Source organism: Scophthalmus maximus, chromosome 14 (assembly GCF_022379125.1).
Source record: "Scophthalmus maximus strain ysfricsl-2021 chromosome 14, ASM2237912v1, whole genome shotgun sequence".
NCBI lineage: Eukaryota > Metazoa > Chordata > Actinopteri > Pleuronectiformes > Scophthalmidae > Scophthalmus > Scophthalmus maximus.
The window spans coordinates 15,375,907-15,400,177 of record NC_061528.1 but is presented as its reverse complement, the minus strand read 5'-3'; the positions used below and the strand labels follow the sequence as shown (position 1 = coordinate 15,400,177).

The 24,271-nt window shown below is 46.2% G+C and overlaps 1 protein-coding gene across 10 annotated transcripts in view; it reads right to left on the bottom strand.

Annotated features, from left to right (window-relative positions):
• stxbp5l (syntaxin binding protein 5L) overlaps positions 1-23,402 on the bottom strand; it is a 114,771-nt gene extending 91,369 nt beyond the window's left edge. For all 10 annotated transcript variants that reach the window (XM_035651087.2, XM_035651090.2, XM_035651088.2 and 7 more), the window contains exons 1-2: positions 23,012-23,402; positions 3,831-3,928 (exon numbers count right to left, since the gene is read on the bottom strand). In XM_035651087.2, the coding sequence (XP_035506980.1) occupies positions 3,831-3,928; positions 23,012-23,179 (266 nt within the window). In that variant the 5' untranslated portion in view covers positions 23,180-23,402. The remainder of the gene's footprint in view (positions 1-3,830; positions 3,929-23,011) is intronic.
• Between the last annotated feature and the right edge of the window lie 869 nt (positions 23,403-24,271).

The following is a 24,271-nucleotide window of genomic DNA, read 5'->3' as shown; positions in this document are numbered from 1 at the left end:
CGTCCCATTGGGATAATGCATGCGCTTTCATATCCATGGCAACGGCGGGCGACGATAATGAGCTCAAGTTTGGGAGATGGCACGGCCGACGCCGCTGACCAAAAGAATGATGCAAATAGAGCGCGGCCACTCATTATCAGGGTAGCATCTTGATTACGGGCCCCGGCAGTCTCCCGCATGCAGGAGCTGAGCGACCGACAGGAAAACCGCGATGTCTGCGGGGCCGACTCACGCAGCCGGCGAAGACAATGGCGCCGCGTGACAACGCTGAATCTCAAATGATGACTATCTGACGTTGTTGTCTGTCTTACTGGCACGGCAAAGCTGTCCTGTCACACACACACACACACACACACACACACACACACACACACACACACACAAACAGACCGAGTGATTGATAGTGCACTGTAACAGTTGGTCTGTGTTTACACAGTCACCTCGTCCCATTTGCCCGCTCACGGTCCATTGACCAAATTAGGTTTTGCTAATTGCTTGCTGCTGGTCATTCGGGTGTGATGAGGGAAATGTGTCCCCTCAAAAGTAAAGCTGGAGTCACCTCTTTAGCCGGCAGTGGGCTGAGGAGAGGTGTCAACACCCCCCAACTTATCTCCAGCACTGTCAGAAAACTTCTTTTGCCCGGCGAAAGTCTCGGCAACGTGGACAAATGCCCTCTTTGGCGGAGACAATTTATCACATTAGGAGAGACATCATGAATCAGGATAAAAGATACCTAACATTTATCATAGATAGCTTATTAGGTACACCTAGCTAATTGTAACTCGGTGGAGTCCAGTAATAAATCCTGCTTTAATAAAGGTTATAAAGATCAGCTCGGAAGCGCTATATATCTTATCAATATCATGATTTTCTGCTATTACACAGCATTCTTCATAAGATAAGTACACCCTTAAATAACTGAATATGTTAGCTGTGATTACATCAGCACATTTACATTCCACTGAAAGTGAGTAAACAATATTGAAAAGTCCCCCTGGCCTCGTCGCGCCTCAAAAAAGGCACAAAAAAGTGACACATGGATTCCTGTTACCCGTGCTGTTTGCTATAAACAATCTATTGGTATGAACAGGAACCCCCTCTCTGTCATCGCTCTCCCTCCCACCATTGTTTTTTCCAATTCTCTCTCATCATTCTTCTTCCCGTGTCCTCCGCTCTGATTGACTGCTATGAGAAGTGACTGTCTAGTAGACTCTGGACAATTCTATTACCTTGAAACTACATCCAGACTTTCACTGTGGCGACACCCAAAAACCAAGTAGAGGCACGTGTACAGTACCTCACGGCAGCATATACGTTTGTGCACGGAGACAATATTGACACGGGTAGATGGAACACACGAGCACCGGAACACACGGAACACCGAAACTGAGAGAAGAGCGGTAAGGTGAATGCACCTTGAAAAACTCTTTCTCTCCTCTATGTGCTCTCAATAGACCAAATCTCAGCGTATCTTGCTAATCTGGTCCCAGGCAGAGGGAGGAGTGTCCTAGGAGTCCACTGCAGAGATCCTCACTGCCAACCCACTGCACCAGCCCCGATGACATCGTCACTATGCACCATTGATCAGAGCAGGACCGGTCCTGCCCTGCCTGCCTCAGCTGTTCATGGTAAATATGTGACATCAAAAAACAAGGCAGCTGTGGCAACAGCCTGTATGCTCATATACAGTGTGCCTGCAGTGTTTCTTCAGGATTTTAAAGGGGGGGGGGTTCTTCGAGCCCGCTGCTACTGATTGCACATGGGATGTGTTTGAAAAACTGGATTTGACATTGTAAGGAAATGCCAAAGGCACTACTGTACATCGATTGGTATACTACACAAAATGTTACTGTAGATAAACACACAGTACTAGGGGAGGGGCTACAGATACAGAGAGCACACGATTCAGATGGGAAAATCGAAAGATTACACACTATATTCTTTCTCTTTCAGCCAACACTGTGGTGGCAGTGGCTCAGGAGGGTCGTCCACTAATCGTGGGGTCGGTGGTTAGAACCCCCCGACTACTCCATTGTCAACACATCCTCAAACAAGACACTGGAATTGCCCATGATGGCTGTGCCGTCGATGTATGGATGGGAAGTATGTGCAGAAGGAAAGCAAATGTTTTCTCACAAAGCAGCAAGATGCCACTGGAAAACAGATATCATGTCATCTGAATGATAACTTTAAGTCCTCGGAGGTAAAAACAAGATTACAGGAGCTAAACATGTACTCCTGCCAAATAACCAAGTGTTGCTACAGTGGAAAGCCGCAGCTAAGGTAGCGGGGTCAGCGACAGCAGGCAAACAGGAGAGGAAGAGACAAGGTTCTGGCTTTAAATTGCTTGTTTTTACACACTGCTCCACCCTGGAGAGACTAGGTGAGGAAAATGAAAATCTAGCGACATATCTGTGATTGGTTGTGTGTGCAGCTGTGGGGAATAAAAGCAAGAGGCAAGACTTGCAATTTCCATCGCTTATGAAGTAGAAATAGCGCATGATAAAATTCCTGACTACCACCATGTACAGCGCTAATAGAGCTGAGATGGAATGTGACACAGAGGGGAGAAAAGCAATAGAAAAGCAGCAGAGAAAAAAGAAAAGAAAAAAACCCGAGAGAGAGACCTTGACGGAAGATGACAGGAGGCTGTTCAAAGCCCCGGTTTGAAAAAGGAAGACGGGGCTGTGAAGGACACGGGGAGAAGGGTGAATTGAATAAATACAAGCAGGAGCAGAGGGAAACGGCGCTCCTCTGGAAGGCGACGGAGGATGAGATCGCAGCGGAAATAGATTTGTGTGTGTTTTTTATGAGCGCATGCAACCGAAAGGGAAAGTCATTGACGGGCCACGCGGGAGCGAGGGGAGGTGTGTGCAGCATGTCAATACAAATGCAAAGCCACTCAAGGGCATCAATCCAGCAGGAACCCTCAGCCTCGCTTTACGGTCGGCCACTCGTTCCGAGACGCAGAGAGGTGGATAGAGTGAATAAAAAGGGCAGGCGTGAGAAAGAGAGAGGAATAATAGATCTCAATTCAGCGGGGCTTATCGTGTAATCAAACCACGTTTATCGTCTGTTTTCGTCAGCCATTCCGTGTGTCATCAAACATGCCTGTAGCACTTTGACCCTTCAGCCGCCTAGTCTCCGTCGTTTTCCCCTTTTTTGGGATATTCCAAAGAATGTCACATCTCCCTCTCTGTCATGATCCCTTTTTTTGTTCCCGTTGGTCTCAGCACGGAGATCACTCGGCCTATCCGTCCCCCGGCCCCCGAGCAGGACCCTGCAGTGCAGCTGCCGCAGCGTCAATAGTCGTTCGTTGCCTCTGTCCCCCCGGTTTTCCCTTAAGGGATACCGAGGAAGCTCGGGTATTTATGGGAGCGTAATCTCCTACCTGGGCTGCACTTATACGCCCGCTCCCCATCCCTGTGACCCGGTGACCCAGGGGACGGGCTGTTGGACGGACAGTTGTGCGCCTGCGACATGACAGCCGAGCAACACGGAATGACAGGGCGGAGAGACGGATGAGAATTAGGCGTGGAAGAGGAGGAGGGGTGGAGGAAAAGAGGCCCTTCTTTGGAGATAGTATAGTCATGCCACAGGTTTGTGCAGGAGCAGACACACTATTTCTGTGAGCAATTCTGAAATTCTTCCTGATGCAATTTTCATTTGTGCACTGTATATTTTCACATAGTGTAAAGTGGAAAAGGCCAGAGTAGGTATTTACAGTAAATACATTAAAGTGTGTCCACGTGGAATACGTGTATTTTCCGAGTGTGTGGTGCCAGACAAGGCGAAGGGAGGGGAGTTGGCTGATGAGGAGTAAAGGATACATCCGTACGCCACCTGATCTCGAGCCGACGGCCAGGATCTTCTGCACGGGGTCAAAGGCCAAGGCGGTGGGCTGGTAAGGGAAACCGTGACGCACCGTCTACAAGAAATAAAAAAACACAGAAAACTATTTTAATCAAACAAGAACAATATTCTTTGGCAGTTGAATGCTTTCATCATTGAATGATTTTGCCTGCCCCCTACGACATTCTGCAAGAAAAAAAACAGAAATCCATATACATTATTGTAAACATGCAACCTTTCCCACAGTATTTGCATAACTTGACAAAATTTGACATGTAACCACAAAGCAAAGATGCATCAGAGTTTCAATTACCTGAATTCAATAGGTTTACAACCTTTACACTGTCAAAAGTTATTCTATTGATCAAACAGAGACTTCAAGCTGTATAATTAATTAAAAACTGCAGCTTCAAGCAACAGTACATTTATTTTCCATTCGTGTTGCATTTCGTCATATTTAGGGTTATTGCTGCATCTGGATTGACCTGGAAGTGATCAGGCCTCGACACGCATGTGCCAAGGGTTGACTAATCGCTCTCTCTCTCTCTCTGTCTCTCACACACACACACACACACACACACACACACACACACACACACACACACACACACACACACACACACACACACGAGGAAACGCTGCCGCTGTCTGCCATTTGTCATGTTAAATTTCCCAGCAGAGCCTCAACTTGCTGTCATCTGCCACTGGAAAGATATGAAGACATACAAATCAACGACTGTAACGGAAATGTAACCACATGAACTCACTTTCACCACCAAACATACATTCATTCCCAATAAATCACGGTGACACATTATTTCACACGTCGTCTCAGAACTTTGTAAATGCGGATGTACTGAAGGTTAAGAAAATATTTCATTGTTGTTCATGTTATTAATTCCCAGCAAAGCATTGCTCACCTTCAACCTGAGCAGAGGTCTACACAGACACACCTGTGGCTGGTGCTCAACATTAATGTTTGAAATGAAATGTATTATTATTTTGATTACTTTCATTGACTTATTTATTAATTTGTTAGTGTTTGTTTATCTAATAATATCATGTCATATCATATTTCACCTGTACAATGCTCAATAATACCACCGACCCCCTCGTCTCATCACCAGCACAAACACCTTTTTGTTTTCCGGCCGTCTGAATTGGTGCAACGGCGGTTCTGTGCGCCCCCACAGCAGAGGCATGAATTTGGGAAGATAATATGAGAGCGTGTGGATGAATTAAATGGTTATGAAACACAGACGGAATGAAATAGCTCAGCGGTGATAAGATTGGATGGAGGAAAATGAGAAACAGCGCACACACAAACAATCACACAATCACACTACCACCAAGGTGCAAGCCGACCTCTGTGCCTCCGTGTGCATGCTCTGCACACGTCCCATTCATTTACAGTAAACAAGGGCTTCGGCGCGCGAGTCTACGAGGGCTAAATGTTTATTAACACGTATTACACATTCTTAGCTTCATTATGATGATTCATGAAATGTTTTGTTCATGTTATATTTTTAGGGTCAAGATGATAGTGTTGGTGTGTTTGTGAGAGTGTGTGTGTGTGTGTGTGTGTGTGTGTGTGTGTGTGTGTGTACGCTGCTGTAGCATACCAATTAAAAGAAGCTGGCCTCGAGGTGCACATAGATCTGTCATACCACTAATACATACACTGCGGGGTTCCAGTGCTACATTTAGGCCAGCGAGTGCTCTGCATACAAATGGAGCAGTAAATGATAATATGAAGAACCTTTATTAAAGAAAAAGTCCACGGAATCTGAATGTCTTTGTCTTGGTACATCTATAATGACTTTAACGTTCAGGATTTGCCTTGTTTCATTAATATAGTTTGAATTTTATTCCCTGTGTACGTGTTGTGTTTTGTAAGTGCATACGAAATATCCACACAGCAATTGCTGGATCTTTTTTTTTTCTTCTATAATTGGATTGCAGTTTCATTTTCTTAAATCATTGCAAATTCCATGATGCTTCTTAATCTGATTCTCTAGTATGCATGTAATTATATCATTATGATGCAGGTAATGCACCTGGCAGTGGCTTATAACATTAAAACCCGCACCGTGAACTCAACATATGTCACACGACCACGATGCATTTTAGGGATTTATTGAGTTACGCTATCTTGTTTTGAAATTCTCTTGTGAGATCTGATGCGTTCTCACTCGAAAACGAGGGACTTGACTCCTGAAACGACTCAACTTAAGGGATTCCAGAGAAGGTGTCACAAAGGCTGCAGAATGGGAACTTGCACACCATATAACATGAGGAGTCTCCTGCCTTCCCCTGTCACCGAATAAGGAGGAAAGTCACGTCCTTATCCGAGTTGTCAGGCAATAAATGCTCGGCAGACTTGGCAAGAGAGAGAGAGAGAGAGAGAGAGAGAGCGCTTCAGATACGTTTCAAACCGACACTTCAAAACTCCACACTGATGTAACTGTGATGAAAAGGGGTGCGGGGGGGTTCTGATAAACCGATCGTCAGCAAATCATCTGTCGAGACAAAACATGAAGGGCACACTCATCCATAAAATACAAAGTAGATATGTAAGGGCTGGGCACTCACATAGAGGAGAAACACACACACATGGCCAGAAACACACATCTGCTGGGATACAGTAGAGCCGCTCCCCATATGCATACAAGACAGTCGCGGAGACGATGGGAAATGCATTTACTCTGGTCTCGGCGCTGCTCATACATATTTCAAGGCCAAAGCCATAAAGCTATTTTTTCCCCTCCTTTAGTGTGTGTATTTGCAAAGACGCGTACTTGCGCATGAAGAGGTTCGGCCCGCATTTCCATATTCCATCCATCTGTCCAACTCTCTCTCTCTCTCTCTATTTGCCAGACTACGGTGACACACCTTCGCAATCGTTGCGGTTCTTCATTGCCTAGATGAGCGGGCTACTGATAAAGATTGAAAGCGTAGCCGCTTGCAAGCGTAGCTTATCAACTTATGCCATCACTCCCCTGGCAGAGAGGGCCCAGGAAATCAGCCGGGAAAAAGGAACACAAAAAGGAATTACAGAATGTATATTCGTGGCGGCGAAGCGGCCAAGATATACATTTGGAAAATTCAGTCAGCTGTGCGGTAAATGGTGACCCGCCGCGGAAAGAGGACCTGCGCTATGGCTGCCAGAGGCCGCGTCACATCAGCTCCACTCTCAATCTACCTCCTCCCCTTTTCTGTTTCTTTGTTGCGTTGTCTTCAACGCACAGACACACACACACACACACACACACACACACATACGAACAGTCTTAATGCACAGATGCCTGATGCTCAATCAGATAACCCCCAGTCATCCCTGCCCCCCCCCCACCCCCTTCCAAAGACAAATACCACCTCATGTCACCCTCCTTCCTCCCTCTCTCTCTCCCCACAGCATTCAGCTGTAGAGCAGGTTTAGAGCCCCAGCTCTATAAATAGCAGGCAGCACACGTGTCTGTCTCCCACGGCCGGAGAAAACTGAGCAGCTACAAACACAAACACAGATCAACACAGTGAGGTGGGACTTTAAATTCCCCCTCATCTAGCTGTGATTACAGTGACATGTGCACTGATACAACAGTACACACCCATACGTTAACACTGATGTGAATATTTAGCATTAGAATATTTTTCTCATATTTGCTAGTACCACTCTGCATTGGGTCTCAGTGCACTGCAAGCGTGTACATTTTCCTTACAAAGTGTATCACAAAAAAAAGCCTTTTGGGGAAAACCAGTGCAAGTGCAAGGCCAGCCAGAATGATCAGATTGGTCAACCATCTTTTGTTTCTGCTCCGGCTTTCTCAATAGCATGCAACAAAGTTGCCAATTCAAGGCCGACAAAATGATATGGAGACACAATAACAATGAGAACTATTAGTTCTAGCATTTCAGATCTGCTCTAACCCACTCACTCCCAGAGACTGCGTCGGGACTCGCTGACGATTGTTTTCGGTGGGGTCGCCAAAAGAATTTCATATTTCTACCACAGTCACTGTTTCCCGATAACCCATGATTCAGCAGCCAGCCACAAGTAATGGATGCTCGGCTCACTACAAAAAGGCCCAGCTAGTCAGACTATTGCCTGTGGGGAAAGGCGATAGGTTAGACTCCGCCTAAATGCATTTACTTAGTCTCATTTAACACGTGTGTATGTTTTCAATAACACGTGCATGAAACAATGGCTGGTTTAACCTGTTCAAGATCACATTAGGGGGATACAGAAGTTGAAGGAACGTTCACATTCAAACATGCACAGACATCGTTCAATAAAAGGTGCAACGGTTTGGGAGAAAAAACCACAGAGCAGGCCACAGACTCCATGAAGATTGCATCCGGACAGTCTCCGGGGTTTGTCGTTCACGTACGACAAACTCGGCGGGGGGGATTGTCCGAGTCAGGCGCGTTCGCGACCGCAGGATAATAACCGGAACATCGTGTGGCATGGCAGGAAAAGTTCCAGAGAATGTCCGCAGCAACATCTGCAGACCTTGTGTTCTCACATGCAGCCCCTCTGGAGAAGTTCAGGGCAATGTCGCGAGTCTGAAAAGCAGCAAGCATGTAATGCTCCTATCTTACAACTCCTTATCTCGCCACCGCTTCAGAACCACATTGAGGTAATCTGCGAGTTGAAACTGGCCCAACTGATTCACTGCCTCAGCCCCTTCAACATGGCACACGGCAGCGCATCACTGCAGGAGCTCCGTAGATACTGAGACACGTGAGTAATGTACTGAGCCGGCTCCACACTCCGGCCCCGGTGGTTCTCTCGGATGCATTCATCTCCGCGAAAAAAATCACACGGAAAGTGCTGTGCATACAGGCCAAGGATAAATGGGCCAACGGATGGAGATGCCGCTCGTGATGTGCATTTTGAAAGCAAGAGCAATGACAAGTGGTGAATAATGCATGGCGAGAATGGTCTATGTGTGGACAGCAGAAGAAAGCAGGGGGAAATGGAAATGATGGGGAGAAACGTTCGCGTATAGGGAAACCGCAGGAATCGTATTTGACTTTTAACACAAAAAGAGCATTGGATCTAATTTTCAATTTGTGATAACAGCAATATTAAAACTGTCTTTTTTTGTGTAAAAAAAAGGTGCCCGATTCTGATTTATTCATCATCTAAAGTCAGCAGGGAGCTGCTGGGGATGTGTGGCAGCAGGGAGCTGCCTAGATCAGGTGCTGCATGCAAATCAACTTGAGGCTGAATCCAAAAGTCCACCCTCTGACATGTTCACGGACATTACATCAAGTCTGTGAGGCTGCTGGATGGCGAGGGGATAACATTTGCTGACATGGGACTTACTTGACCTCATGTTGTCCCATTGAGATGAAGAGTAAATCCTGCTCTTATTATAAAGGATTCAGAAAAGTATTTTTTACCACCGGTTATGCCTACACCTGAGTCTGTACTTTGGTTTATTTGTAAGCAGGACTACACAAAAACTACTGAACAGATTTCCACCAAACTCTGTGGCGGGATGGGGCCCATTATATTTTGGTACGGATCAAGTTTTTTTAACATTGAAACAGAGCTTATTTTACCGATATTCATGGAATAATTCACGGATCTCGATTAAAAAATAAAGATTTTTGCATATTTAGTGTGCTGGCATTAATGAGCGTGTACAATTTGGTGTGGATACATATTTTCAGATTTCTTGAAATGATCTGTTCCACAACAGTTCTTGTTAAACTTTTACCATTCTACTTGACACATACTGTGTTGCTATCCTTTAGGTTTATTTCTCTTGGATATATATACATATATACACACACACATATATATATATATACACACACACACATATATATATATATATATATATATATATGTATATATGTATACATATATATATATATATATATATACACACACACACATAGATAAGATAAAAGATATGTTAGATTGGTTTTGATGTCCACTGTTTAAGATTGTTTTCTGACAAATAAATAATTTAGGTTATCCGACCACTTCCATTCATCTTTTATATTGCGATAATCCTATAACTTCACAATAATGAGTAAGATCGTGCTCAGCCTTGAAGGAGGCATGCCAACTTTTGCCAAATCTAGTCTTGCAGATTACAACAAATCCAAATTATTCTGTCTATCCTATATGTGCAAAGTTAAGTCTTACCACATCAATAAACTTTGAAAGCAATGTTTTCAACAGTACAGTAGATAATAGGCTGTAATTACTATTATAGTTACCTCTGCTAAAAAGTACTACACCCATATATACACCCAATGTGATGGGGGGGAAGGGGCACGAGCAAGGGAAGAACACAGTAAATCCTGCTGCAGATCCCCAGATAAAGGGATCCTTCATGTATGGATATGGATGTGAAGAAGAATTCTGACATATTCATAGTGTTGAGATCTATGAGTTTGTACATGCAGATCCAGATACTGCCGAATCTGCATTACACAGAGTTGTACTTCCCACAGATCTCATTCTTTCGGTCCTTTTCCACAACCACTCATCCGATCAGCTTCAAACTTGGCGTGTGTTTTAATGAGGGCCCGAAGGAATGCAGCGTTGACCCGTTAACGCTGTACGGAACTCGTGAGCTCATGGTTCCGATGCGGGAAGTCATGTAAACGGTGTGCTTATCGTTTCAGCGGTTAAGTTCGAGGGAACACCGCTGCTAGGTAATTGCAGCATGGATGCTGTCGGTGTCTGAAAATCACACACACACACACACACACCATTCAAACACCGCTGGCACAACAGGGTCAATTTAGGGGTTCAGTGTCTTACCCAAGGCATGCTGTCCAATGGGTTGATCCATAATGCAACACTCTATGAAAGTGCCGGTCTCCTGGTCTGTGACAACAGCACTTACTATAATGATCTGCGTTTATTTCAAAAGACCTGAAAAACCATACGGATTGGATCTATAGTGCAGATTCAGAAATCTGTTTTGAATTGCCGGAATCAAGAAATCAAACATGTTGACAGCATTAGTGATGCAAATGTCAACTTGAAGTTGCAGTAGGTAACGAATATTTACTTGCTGTCAACCATAAGCAATGATTGGAATGTGTTCACGAGTTACAGATTAATTTATGTTATCACACATTATCACAAAACAGATGCTGTTCTGTAAGCAGCAAATAATTATCCTGTGATCACATGAAAACTAAACCTGACGTTATTGGACTACGTAATCAGTGACCCTTCTAGATGTACCGTGACATTCTAGCCTTTTATCCATTTTGTCTCAGGATCAGAAATCTTTATTAAAACTTATTTTAAGTTATTTTTATTCAACAAATGAATAAAGTCTCTTAATTTTTTAAAATGTAATACTCTGTGTCGCAAAATGTGATTCTAGTTGAATAGAAACCACGTGTGGCCAACATTTAAAATTCAAATAGGAGCATTTAAGTGCAATACTTTGGGCAAATCAACCCAGAACCACACAACTGTCCTCTGGTGGTTGAAGGACTCTGCAAATCCGTCTAAGAGTGATGGTAAAGCCAGTTTTTTTCTTTTATAGATGAGAGACATATAGCACCCAGCCTTGATGCCAGCTGGGAACCCGGTAAGAAGTGTGAAACTAAGGTGTGTTCATAGGTATGCAACATTTGCTCTATGAACACATTTTACATGCAGTTTACCTTTGCGTATGTTAAGTGTTGCCTGTATGCATCCAAATACTGCAATCGGCATCACTCGGGTGTTTTTAGCACCTGCTCCCTAGGGCTAAATGTCAGGAGGAGAGACAGTAGTGCAGAGGGAAGTAGAGTATTCCCGTCACATTCATCCATTCCAATTTACATTAGCGACTCAGATCACCCATCAAACAAACAGAGACACACGTGGCTTCACCCAACCAGTGTTTGAAGGGAGATATTTTGAGGTTCATCTAAAATTCCTTTGATCAAGTCGGGAGCAGCACAAAATAAGGAGGAGGAAAAAAAAAACGAGGCATATCTGAACGTGGATGGGAGAGAAAACATTAAGGGGGAGGAAAGAGGAGAGGAGATCAGGGGGTTTCTGAATGTGTGAAACGAGTTTGAGAGACACAGCGGTTACACAACACAGCACGATCCCATTCATTTCTTATCAGACACACTTCTTGGCTTTATTTCCTATGCCCGAGGATTTATCCTGTTGTGTTCAGATGCCCCTCAGGTCTACATCAGGTCCGGGGTGTTTTTGTTTGGAAGACAAAATTGAGGATTCAGCTAAATAGAAAACGTGTGCACTCTGCAAGAGTGCAAAAATGGTTTGTGTCCTCTGCAGCCAGCGCAGGCCATAGTCTACAGGCATGTGGTTGCAGGTTCTAAACATCTAGGCTCCATCATTCTTCTGTCTAGTTTGAACATGTAGTAGGCTTCTTTTTTTTTTATATGGCACCTAAATTGAAACATAGTCATTGAAATTAAGTGAGAATAATGATGTGACTGCTCTTACTCTTCATTTATCCTGAAAGTTGCTCCTGTTAGAGAGGGCGAATGAAAGGATTTACACAAAATGGAATTTTGGCGACAGAAGAAAACGTCCTTCAAGGCGGTCGCTCCTGGCGGTACACCTGTCAGCTCATAGTGTGGGACCAAACACAGACGTAGCTGTTGTGTGTCATAACCGCTGTGTGCAGTGATGGAGAAAGGCCAATCTCGACTGTCGTTACAGCTGGGAGCATGCAGCGTGACCGGATGAAATGCGAGGACCAACGTGCTCGGGCAAGTTTGATATGGCACAAGAAGATACTGAATGTCACAGGAAATGTCTCTTTTTTTTTTTCTCTTTGGCTTTCAATAGAAAAACCAGACTTAACAAATATATTCCAACTTGCCGTCCTTGCGTGTGGGATCACTGTCGAGTTTTGATACAAGGCAAGAATTACTGTCTTTGCAAGCCATGTATGCTGAAAGTGTGTTGGCTAAAACCAGCTGTGACATCATTATCATCAGCATCATCGTCGTCGTCATAGTCGTCATCATCATCACAACCATCTGGCCTAAAGAGAAGCATATCCAGCCATCGTATCATGGCACCCTTGATAGGAACACAGATTTCCGAGCACAGATATACAGGATGAATCCCACAGCCATATTACAAAACATCGGAAATGGATACAGCTGCGCATTAATAGCTGACAGTGTGTTCGGCAGCACCGTCCACATGTGCAGTGGAGAGCATCTTCTAGCAGGAATGTTCCATAAAAGGTCCCAGGGCCTTCAAAGTGCAAAGGCTGCATGAGGGTCACAAAGAATATCCATCAGATGCAACCTATGGGTAGTAAAGTAGGTTCTGTAAAGTTTTCCCAAATAGAATTCGAGTCAAAGTCAGGGTCAAGGTCAGGACCATCTTACTGCCAGTTCCTATATATTGGGAGAGAGCCATAAGAGGACTTGTGTAGAGATCTATAGCGAGGCCACGGCCACATTTCTGTTGTAAATGTGAAACAAATTATAGATTGGATGAATGGATAAGAGATAGTGCCATGAGGTATTGTTGGCTTTTAAAGCTTAGAGGATCTGTAAGGGAGGGAGGTGGTATGAGAAAAGCATTTAGGATCTCTTGAAATTTGCTGAGGCCTTTCTCATTTCATTGACACCCAATTAACAGATCGATTATGGCATAAAGGAGAGATGCTTTATCGCATGCAATATACATTAAATCTGGATTCATAGAAGTGCCTGACCTGAATAAGACCAAAATTCTCAAGCAAACAAAGTTATGGGCCGTGTATTACTTATTTGTTTAAAAAAACAAATTGGGTCGTTTGAAAAAAACAAAACTTTGTTAACAACAATCGCAAAAGGCGCAAATGAAGGTTTCCCTGCTCCGGGAGCTCACATCATCAACAGAAAATGCAAAGAAAAAACGCCCACATTGTTCCATCAACAGGTGGTCGGCCTGAGCAACCACAGGAATTTGAAATACGAAGCGAATGTATAACAAATACAGGGTGAGCTGCAGCAGCAGGCAAGTGGGACTATGATAAGCTGTTGATATTGTAAAAAAAAAAAATATCCTTGATGTCTTATTCCAGTGTTCTTGGTCATGAATAAAGTGATTCAAGATTTCCACGGTGCGATTGTTTAGCATGCAAGCCAACGGATGAAGGGCCGTTGATTTATCGCTGAGGCTGGAGCTGCTCTATTAAGCACTGTGCGCTTTGCTACACGGCACGCGACTGCACACGACTGCACACAGGGGTGAGAAAATGCTTCGTCGCGAGAGCTCGGACGTATGAATAACGAATGAATGAGCCTGGATAAGCCGGGCCCTCCCTGCTGAGCGTAGTGGGGTCATTAGAATGAAAGCCGCAGACTGCACAGTGTCTGTGGCCAAAAGGAAGTGGGCGAGAGAAACAATGTTTATACGTTTGCTGTGTCTGCGTGCGTTCTCATGCATTCATATTGCATCTGAAGTGCTGGTGCGATTGTTCTTCAGCGGGGGGGGATGATAGCCACACGACCACACCTTAAAGGGGCAGTAAGCGATTTTGATCCTATCTTGTGTGTTCGCCCCCCCGAAAAAATCCAGTTTTTCGGCACAGCCCTCGCTCTGTAAATTGAAACCAAAAAAAGACACTGTGTGTTCAGTTTTCAAACCCCACTCCCCGACACCTTAAGAGACGTGCTTGCTTCCCACGCTACGACTCAGGGGTTTTGGCACCGTGGTTAACGGGGCAGTGCCCCGTACCCGGGGCTGCGGGATCGGGCCCCGACCAGTGTAGTCAAAAAAATCCACCACAAACAATCATCCTCCAAAACTGGCTTACTTGCCCCTTAAACAGGGAAGTACCTCAGGTACAGCACACAGTGCGATGAACCATGCGCGCTTTCGGGCCCGGGCCCCCACTGCTACAGCCATGAACCAAATGTTTCATTGGTTGCCTGGATCGGAATGATTTGGCTTAAAAAATGTAGCATACATGACGTACAGTATGTCGTGAATCTGCTGTTAGCTCCATTACCTGTATCTCTGTTACGCCAGCTAGTGCACTGAGGCAAGAGTTGAAGGCTTCGAGAGGCTTTTTGAAAAAGAAAAAAGGATGAAGGCAAGGATGAAGGTGCAAGAAAAGCCAGAGGAGGTGGAGGAAGAGTTATCTCCTGTTGCCGTAGCAGCAAATGAGTCAGGACGGAACAAGCGAAGGGGGTCCTTCAGCAGGCCACCTAGTGTGGCTCAGTGGACCTGGGATGTTGCCAAAAGGCCTACAATCTACCAAAGCAAGTATTTCCGAGGCGCACATTTACATATGTATACAGCTACAAGAAGTAAATCATCATGAATGGGACTAATTCTGAGGCACGCGAGAGAGACGGAACCAACAATGTTAGCAGAAACAATAGAGAGAGAGAGAGAGAGAGAGGACAATGAGAGCACAACGAGGGAGGGGAAGAGGTGAGATGGTGTTATCAGAGCACAGAAAAATCCAATGATTACACTGCAGTAAGTAATGGATAGCAATGGACGCTGATGGATTTACATTTGTCTGAATATTGTCCCCGTAGCGGGGGCATCCAGCAGCGTCGGCGTATTGTGTGTAATCCATGCAAGCGTTCGCGACCGTCCAGCCACCTATTGGAGCGAAGAGTGCATCGACTGGATTGCTTTTGCATGGTCTGACATTGGTTCGTGTGAGGTATGTTGGCGATCCAGTCGTGTCAAATGTGTCTTTTTAGAGATTTTATAGGTTTGTTGGCATGTGCTGTCTACGCCGTCTTTTACGCCCAGGACAGTGGAGAGGAGACGTTGAGCGAGACGGACGGACGAGACACCAACGGAAAGAGTTACTGGAGGGGTGAAGAAGAGGCGAGTATCACACATAGAGACGACACACAGAGTTACAGTTTGTTGGTCAGTTTCGTTTGTTTTTTTTTCAAATTGAACAAAGCATTGGCAACATACAGTCCAGCAGAGGACTCCTCCATCAACATCAAGGCTCTCATTTTTTTCCCTCATGCTTCTACTCCTAATGATGAAAATAATCGATAGATATCGGGGCTGGGCCCAAACCCCTCAAGATTAACAACGCCCCTGCGATTGACATCAAGGCATGTGTCCCTTCAGACGTGACTGTTGTCTTGAAAGCCACATATACACAATTACATAACCGTGAAGCAAATCTCCTCTGTTTTTTCTTTGTGCGCGCGTAGGAGGGGGATTATTACGATTGTATGCCGGGGCCTCGTGTCGCATGCTTTCATGCAGCCGCGGAGTCGGAAACCAGCCATGTGCGGATGCAGTGTGTATGTTGTTTAACCTTATAACCACAGCAGCAGGCCGTGTCAGGGAGCCAGTAATGGCATCAGCATCATGCCCCGGGCTTGGAGGAGAAAGTAGGAGTGGACAAACTGGTCACATGTTGCAACCCGCGACACTGTAATGTCATGCCCCCTCGGCCCCCTCGTGATAACTGAGAAGAACCCACACCGTTGGTTTTCGGCATGATTTTTTTTGATGGTCTTATGGTTTATTGTAGCAGCATGAATTGTTCGTGACAATGAACAGTAAACTAGTGGGATTAACCCGCATACTTTTATCCCACCGCGGGTCAGACGCTGTAACTGAACCCACTCGGCAGTTAAAAGATTCCAAACTAAAGAAAATGAACACAAAATAAATATACACCTTTAAACTTTAGAAGAGAAGTTTTGCTGTGACCAAAATCCGTCAGCTTTCTTCTGGTTGAGTGTCCGTAAACAATTAGAGAAATGTTTAAAATTACACAAATGAGGATCCTCGTGAAACTTGCCATTTGATATTGAACGAGGAATAATGCATTCATGAGACGAATCACATATATGGGCCGTACTACATCCTAGGCAACTGCGGATCATCAGCAGGACTACTGTCTCCACATATAAAGATAACGTTTTTGTTGTTTGACTCCTAAACTAAGATGCACTAATGAGGACAGAAGCTGAATAATTGTTACGCTGAAGCACAAAAAATACTTGAATACACTGTTGCTTACTCATTGAATAGACCGTCGGAAGGCATTCTGTTCGTTCTTTTAAACTGAATTTTGAAAGGGAAAAAAAAAAAATGTCATGAAGGAACCTTGAATCCTGTAACGAGCTGCGTTTCTGTTAGAATACGACCAAATAGGTTTCAAAAGAACCCAAATCCGGCTTCCACATCCACTGTGTAGATACGTTGAGAGCGACATCCAGCAGACGAGGTTTGTCAAGTGCCTGAGAGCAGCTCTTAGAGAACAGATGGATCCAGTAACCACTCAGTGGCAGGGAAGAAACCCCCAATGTTGGTTGAAAATGTTGCAGCGCTGCAGTTTCGAGTGGATTGTTTTCCATAAGTAGGTTTCAACTCAGCAGTCTCAGTCAAGCACTAAAAACATTGGGTCTGTGTCATTCAATTTGTCTCCCGCAGTAGGTGTGCAGAGGGGGAATACATTTTTCTGACATCAACATTTCTCCACGAGAAGCGACACGATGGAGAAAAAGTTAAGCGATGGGGGAACAACAGCGGCTGGTGGCAAATCGTTTACTCGTGCGAACAAATTGCGGAACGTGTCGGTCGAGTATTTGTTTCCTTTCATGAACTCTCCGTACAAAATTGATCTTGTGGGTCAGCAGGGGATTCGAGATGATTGCCTTCCGTCATCTCCTTTCTATCGCCAAACTTGCGCATCAGTGTAGCCATGGAAACATAAGCCATATGGCATGAAAAACAATCAAAGCAAAACAAAACAGGGGGCATTGCGGACGCGATCTTTCAGGAATAGACGGGGTCCCCGAATGTATCCAGGTTTTACTTTTCGTGAACTTGGACTGAGGGGTTTTTTCACGTTAAATTAGACAACTGAATTCAAGAGCCACGCGTCAAACAAGGGAGGAGTTACCGTCGCGGTTGATCAAGTACTGCAAAATGAAAAGGGACTCCATCAGGGTGGAGCCATGGAAAAAAATTGAGGGAAGCGGAGGGCCGCTTGGAAAGCTCGCCCCGAGCATATTTGTACAGCGGAGGGAGAGGCAGGCAGTCTGCCGTCACCTACAGACCGAATGGACGAGGCTTTATGAAAAGCCCACACAAAATCAAACAGAGCAGCTATTTCTTATGGCTCTCTCACAGGCACTCACATTCACACACACAAAAATAATAATGTGGAAAATGGCTCGATTGGCCATGTGTTTCGCATTCAGGATGGATACTGCCCGCTAAGCGACACGGGCTGCAGTTTACTGAACGTCCCCCGTGACATCAACTCCTCCTTAATTGATCCCTCACTGGAGCTTCTGACAGGCAGACGACCCGCGGTAATGTGAGACTAGCTGGGAGTCAACCCACTGAGTCATCGCACCCATGGAGAGCTCTGGGGCTCGCGCTGCGGAGGGAGTGAGATGATGTCATCTTCACAAGCCCACGTATTGTGCCGTCAGAGGGAAGGGGACCAGAGGGAGGGAGGGCCCGAACACCTGGGATGCGGTCGAATTGTCCTTCCTATCTACTATTCCTCTCTACTATTCCTTCACCTCAGTGGAAAACGTCATGCGGGCAAGGAAAGGTGCAAAGGAGGACTGATAGGACTTAGGAAACCCGACAGCGCTGCTCAGAGAATCCGACTCGACTTTCGCTACACTACGGCGGATGTTGTTGACGTGCGTCTGCCAGGATTCAACTGCAAATTTCTGAAGATGGACTACAAAAAAACGCAGCGGCTCCATCAGCATGTTTCAGTGTGTTTGACCACCGTGTGACATCAGATGTAAATGATTCATGTGTAACACTAACTTTCATGATGACGTGCGTCTCTTCTGGGTCATATTCATAATCTCCTACTTCTTCTTCTTCTAGTACAGATTGAATCGTTTATGCTGGTGCGTGGCGCGCCAGCTTAAATATCCCTGCCGCAATGAATTGTGGGACGGCTATGTCTCCTTTCCCTTCGCAGAGGAAGGTCCAGTGTACCCTATGCTAAAGGAGATAGGAAAGGAAGCATTGAAGCTCCTTTCCTACGTATTTAGAGAATCCGAACAGCTCTTATCACGGCTGCTGATCAAATACTTCCAGGTCATGTCAAGATTTAGGAAACTTCCTGAGTCAATTTGGCAAATCGACCTCACCCCCGACCTCTGAACTGCATCTCTGTTTAATAGGAAATATATTGCTTCAGCAAAAATATATCACCCCCTAAATGCAATTTACTATGTTTTGCTTATAACTACACCTGCTAAAAAAACAACCAACATTAGGGTTGTTATACGCTAAACATGCATATGAGATTGACAGAATCTAAAATGTAGGTTTTGTATGTTTTCAGCCAAGAGCCAATTAAAGGTTGGATGCTCAGTATGGCACAAGGCAGCTATTCTCCATTAGCCTTAAAACAAAGCGTCCACATGGACATAGAAAGAACGTCGTTCATGAGTTAAAAACTCATTTGAAATCTGGTCTCCGTTTTGTGTTACTTTTGTATTGAATTTGGGGGACAATTTTTTTTACCTGCAATATCAGAATTTTTGGCCACATCATGCTAAATGCTCCAGTGTGTTCACCAGCTAGTTGCTATGTTTGTCCGTCTGCCATTTGTTGACCTTTGGTGACATTTTCACTGACAGAAGTTGGTCCCTGCATCAGTAAAGTTAAAGTTACAGGTTGAAAGTCAAAATAAAGAGCTGAAAGACGCTAAGAGTAACTGCAGAGCTGAGTCATAATCCTCTCTGGATTCATCACTACGAGCAAACCCCCACATACAAGAAGTCATGTTAATCCATTGTTGATGTAAAAATACAAAATGACGGCATTATAGCTGCTTTAAACAAATGAGCTTATACTTTGAAGTTGTCCCAAACAGGGCGATTCTCCGTCCATCTCCCAGCAAAGAGTGAACACAGGAAAACAAAATATGATTTTGTCTCTTCGCTGTTTGACGTAGGCATGGATTCAACCCGTTTCTGACTACAGTCGCTGGGTTCCCCGCAGAGTGTCTAGACGAGGCAATCATGCAACATGCTTTGGGCGCTACCTTTTTCCCCCACCAGTTCGATGTGGAAATTGAGGCGGTTCCGACTGAGAAAAGTGACACGTTCCCGCGGGATCACGCTGAGATGACGGGATGATGCTGTCAGTGCCGACTCGGAGGAGGCACGACAGGGTGGCACCTGGCTGGGCGACAATGTTTACAGGGCTCCGTGTTCTCCTCTGGGCCTCTATGAATCTGTATGTCTTGCCCGTTGTCCTGCCGCAGAATGAATTCAGGACAGATCAGACACCTTTCTGACTGCTATTGTGCGGTGGATCGGCATCTAAGCACCAACACGGACTGTTAATTCATCTGATAGGAACAGATGCAGCGTACGCAGACAAATTGAAAACAGCTCTCATAAAGTGTCATAGTCCAGGTCTGTTTACTGAACAGACCTGGACTTTGGTCTTTCTCACGGAAGAGGCCGTCTGATCAAAAGATGTTTTGCAGAATGAAACCCAAGAGTTGAAGCTGCTCTGGTCGATCTGCCGCAGCCCTGTAGTCTCTCCGAGTGTTGCAGAGCGGCTCAGCTGCCATTCATGCACACGTTTTACCGCAGGCTTTGCACAATCCAAATCAATAAAAGTTTTGTGAAGAGGTGGCGATGTCCGTCTTGTCCTGGATTTTGTGCAGACACACGATAGCATCTGATTTACTGACCAATTGGCCCGAGAACCACAGAGAACCTCTGTGCATTTCCAAGAGATAGCAATCTCCCATTCTCCCACTTTTTTGTGTTTGGGTTACTGCACCGCAGTTTTAGCCAGAGGCAAAGTGCTCTTTCTATTCCGTTTTCCTTTTAGTTTTGAATGTTTTTCAGATTCTCCTTTTGGGGTACCTCTGTTTTTGAGTTTGACAAGGTTCATCCTTAACTCAACTTATTGTGGCATGTCCATGTAAAGTATTTGTGGTTTATTGTAGATTCAATTAGACTCTCAGCCGCCTGTGCGTCTTACATTTCACCCCCTTTCACACCTCCCCTCATCCTCTGAGAGGGATTTCAGCCTCTCGAATCAGCTATTGTGTTCTACGGCACCCTTCTGTGAACTAAATGATCAAAAAACAAAAAAGCACTGTATAATACAAACAAAACGAGCTGTTCTTCCCACACTGCACAGTGAGGAGAGAAGTCGTGGCTTACTTTGGAAAAAAGTTAGCCAAGATGCCAAACACTCCCACACTTCACTGCACCGCACTCACAAATTTGCATTCCCGTTAGAAAAGTACTGATCCTGTCCAAAACATATTTGGGGCAGTGCATGTAAAAAAAATGGCAAATTGACATGACTGTCAAGTATTTGCCTCTGGTAGGTTTATTTGTGATTTTTGAAAAATGCATTTACTGTTTTTAAGCGTGCGTTATAAAGGATTTTGTGCATTTGTTTTTTACATCCATGCCAACCCAAATGTAGTTGGTGTAGCTATGCTGCCTTTCCCCCCGTTTGCCGTCTCTCACTTCCTTACACACACACACACACACACACGCACACACACACACACAGACACACACACACACGCACGCAGACATACAACCTGCACCTGCAGAAAAAGCAGATAAAATTTCAACAAAAACACTGAGGAGATGTGGTGTTGGTGGGATGGAGGGTTACGTTTGTTCAATTCAGTGCCTTTCAAAAACAAACCATGCATTAAGCCGCTCACTCGCTGAGGGGGGAGCAGCTTCCTGCATGGGACAAGGCGATCGCGCCGTTCTCTTTCCAGCACTTTCTTCGCCCTGCCTGCTTGTCTGCCGAGGGAGCTCTGCAGCATCCCTTCTTTCAGCTTGTGAATCAACCTCCTTCCTCCACACTCCCCCCCCCCCCCGGCTTTTCTGTACAGAAATAGCCCCCCCCCCATCACCACCACCCAAACACTCCAATACACACACTCCAACAGTGTCACTCTGCCCAGTAATGAAATAGCTCCGCAAACAACCCCAGTTTCTCTTCTCTGGGGGTTCTTCATGAATTATTCACCGCCATATCCAAAATTTAACCCCCATGTTCTTTAAGAGGTGAGGGATAATCGCTGCAGTCGGCTCCAAAAATGCATCCAGAGAAGGGCTGCAATGGGCGGCAGAGGCTGCTATAAATACACCCACCACCCACCACCCCCACCCGTCCACATCCCTCCCTCAGTCTCTCTTTCTTTCTCAGTGAAAAAGCACATCCGCTGGGCCAGGACTGCAAGGTCCCTCCGCTGGCTCGCTGTGCACTTTTTCTCTTTGTTTTTTTTTTAATGCAAGGGAGGGACACCAGTTATGTCATCGCTCCTACACTATTTGTGTTCCGCTCGCTGATGCAACGAGGAGGCTCTGCTATTCATTCACTCTCGTCGTTGGATTGTTTGCATCACGTGTGTGTATGTGTGTGTGTGTGAGGGGGGGGGGGGGGGGGGGGGGCTATACTGCAGCCTTACACATCACGCTGATGACGGGGCACATATACCGTATAGCCTTGAAGCACACACTGGTGGAGTGTGCCCAAAAACTGCAAACACACACACGCACGCACGCACGCACGCACGCACGCACACACACACGCACGCACGCACACACACACACACAGCTTGACCAGCTGTGCACACATGCCCACTGGGGGGGCAAGGCTTTATGTAGATGAACAATGGGCGACTAATGGAATAGCCGCAGTTCTTTGTCATTGAGGCTATGAAACAAAACAAAACAAACATTAAAAAACTATGAGACTATGGTTAGAGCAGAATCTTTTTGCCTGGATGTTTTTGTTGTTTTTCTTTTTCTCTGCCTTCATCTCATGAGGCCAGAAACGAGGAGCTGTCCGAGGTGCTGAACTTTAAACACAAACAGGGAACAACAGCAGCAGCCCCCCACCACCACCACAAAATAAATCAAGCGCAGCAGATGAACTCACTCCAGATTGAACTTCTACGACCTCTCCCTTCTTCGTGGAGTCTGTACGAGCGCCTGCAGACATCTTTTTTTCCTTCTTCCCCAAAAGCAGTATATATGTGTGTGTGTGTGTGTGTGTGTGTGTGTGTGTGTGTGTGTGAAACGGGATGTGGTGGAGCCTGGATCCAAGGTGTTGCATGCTGTTACTGTGTGTGCACTGGGGACCTCGCTACTCTGTCGGATGTGTGTGTGTGTGTGCGTGTGTGTGTGTGTTGGGGGGGAGGGGGGGGGGTGAAGCTCTTGATCTACCCACCTTGCACAGCTGAAAGTTCTCCGACACTAGCGTCTCCTGGACGTCGATTTCCTTGGGGGTCGGCGCCGAGGTGGGAGTCCCCGCCGCGCTGCCGCACGATGGGGACCCCATAGTCCCCCCCGGCGAGGAGGTGGTCAGGCCGTCCAACACCTTCCGAAACTTCTTCATTTTCGCCTGTTCTATATCTATATATCTATATATAGATATAGATATGTAGGTATGTATATTTCACGTCGGGGGATGGAGAGTAATAAAGACCCCTCCGCTTCCTCGTGGTCTTTGCCCGGAGTTCCCGGTCTCCTCTCGGACGCGAGGACCCGACTCGATCGGGCAGCTGCGGAGACAGAAACGCGTCGCTTCCTGCAGCAGTGGCAGGTCTTCACGATACCCCCCCCCCCCCCCCACCACCACCACCACCACCTCTCTCTCTCTCTCTCTCTCCCTCCTTCTCCCTCTCTCTTCCTCTCTCTTCCTCTCTCTCTCTCTCTCAGGTGCGATTGAAGAAGTCACGGAGGCACCTCATGTCGCCCGCTGGCCGCTGTCCACGGATGGGGATGGGGATTGGGATGGGGAACGCGTCGGATCCGCTCCGACCCGCAGGATCGCTGCCAACGTTGCGGACGCGCGTCGCCTATGTCGAGCCTCTTCAGTCGACGGCTACTGGCGCCGTTCAACTTCACCCTCCGCCCGCATCCCGGAGCAGCCCGACATCCACAGCCCGCGGCTCAACATCACCGGGGGGGGGGGGGGGTGCGACCCCTCGAGTGCCTCTCAAGTGTACGGATTGGAGATAAGAAAGAACAAACAAAACAAAAAAAAACAAGGAATAAAGAAACTTGGAGGAGGTCGATCCGCTGCCTTCCTCCCACCTTTACGCAGGACGGGGGGAAAAAAGGAAAAGAAGAAAAAGTAGTTTCACTGCACCGTCGTTGCCAGTGGCGGGGAGAGCCGCTGGAGGGGCCAGGCTGAAGACGCACAGGCGGTGCGGTCCATCATGCACGGTCAGGCCGGAGGAGGGGGGTGGGGGGGGGGGGCGGGGGGGGAGACCCTCTTCGAGCGCCGAGAGGAGGAGAAGCTGCGTCTGGACGCGCGGAACCGGAGGTTCATCTACGGATCGATCATCGCTGGTCGTGAGGGAGGGAGCAGCGAGAGGAAGGGGCTCATAGCGTCCAGATGTGTCGCCTCCCCGCAGGCTGGAGACAGGAGACAGGAGACAGGAGACAGGAGACAGGAGCTGTCCGCGGTGCTGAAAAACCCTAA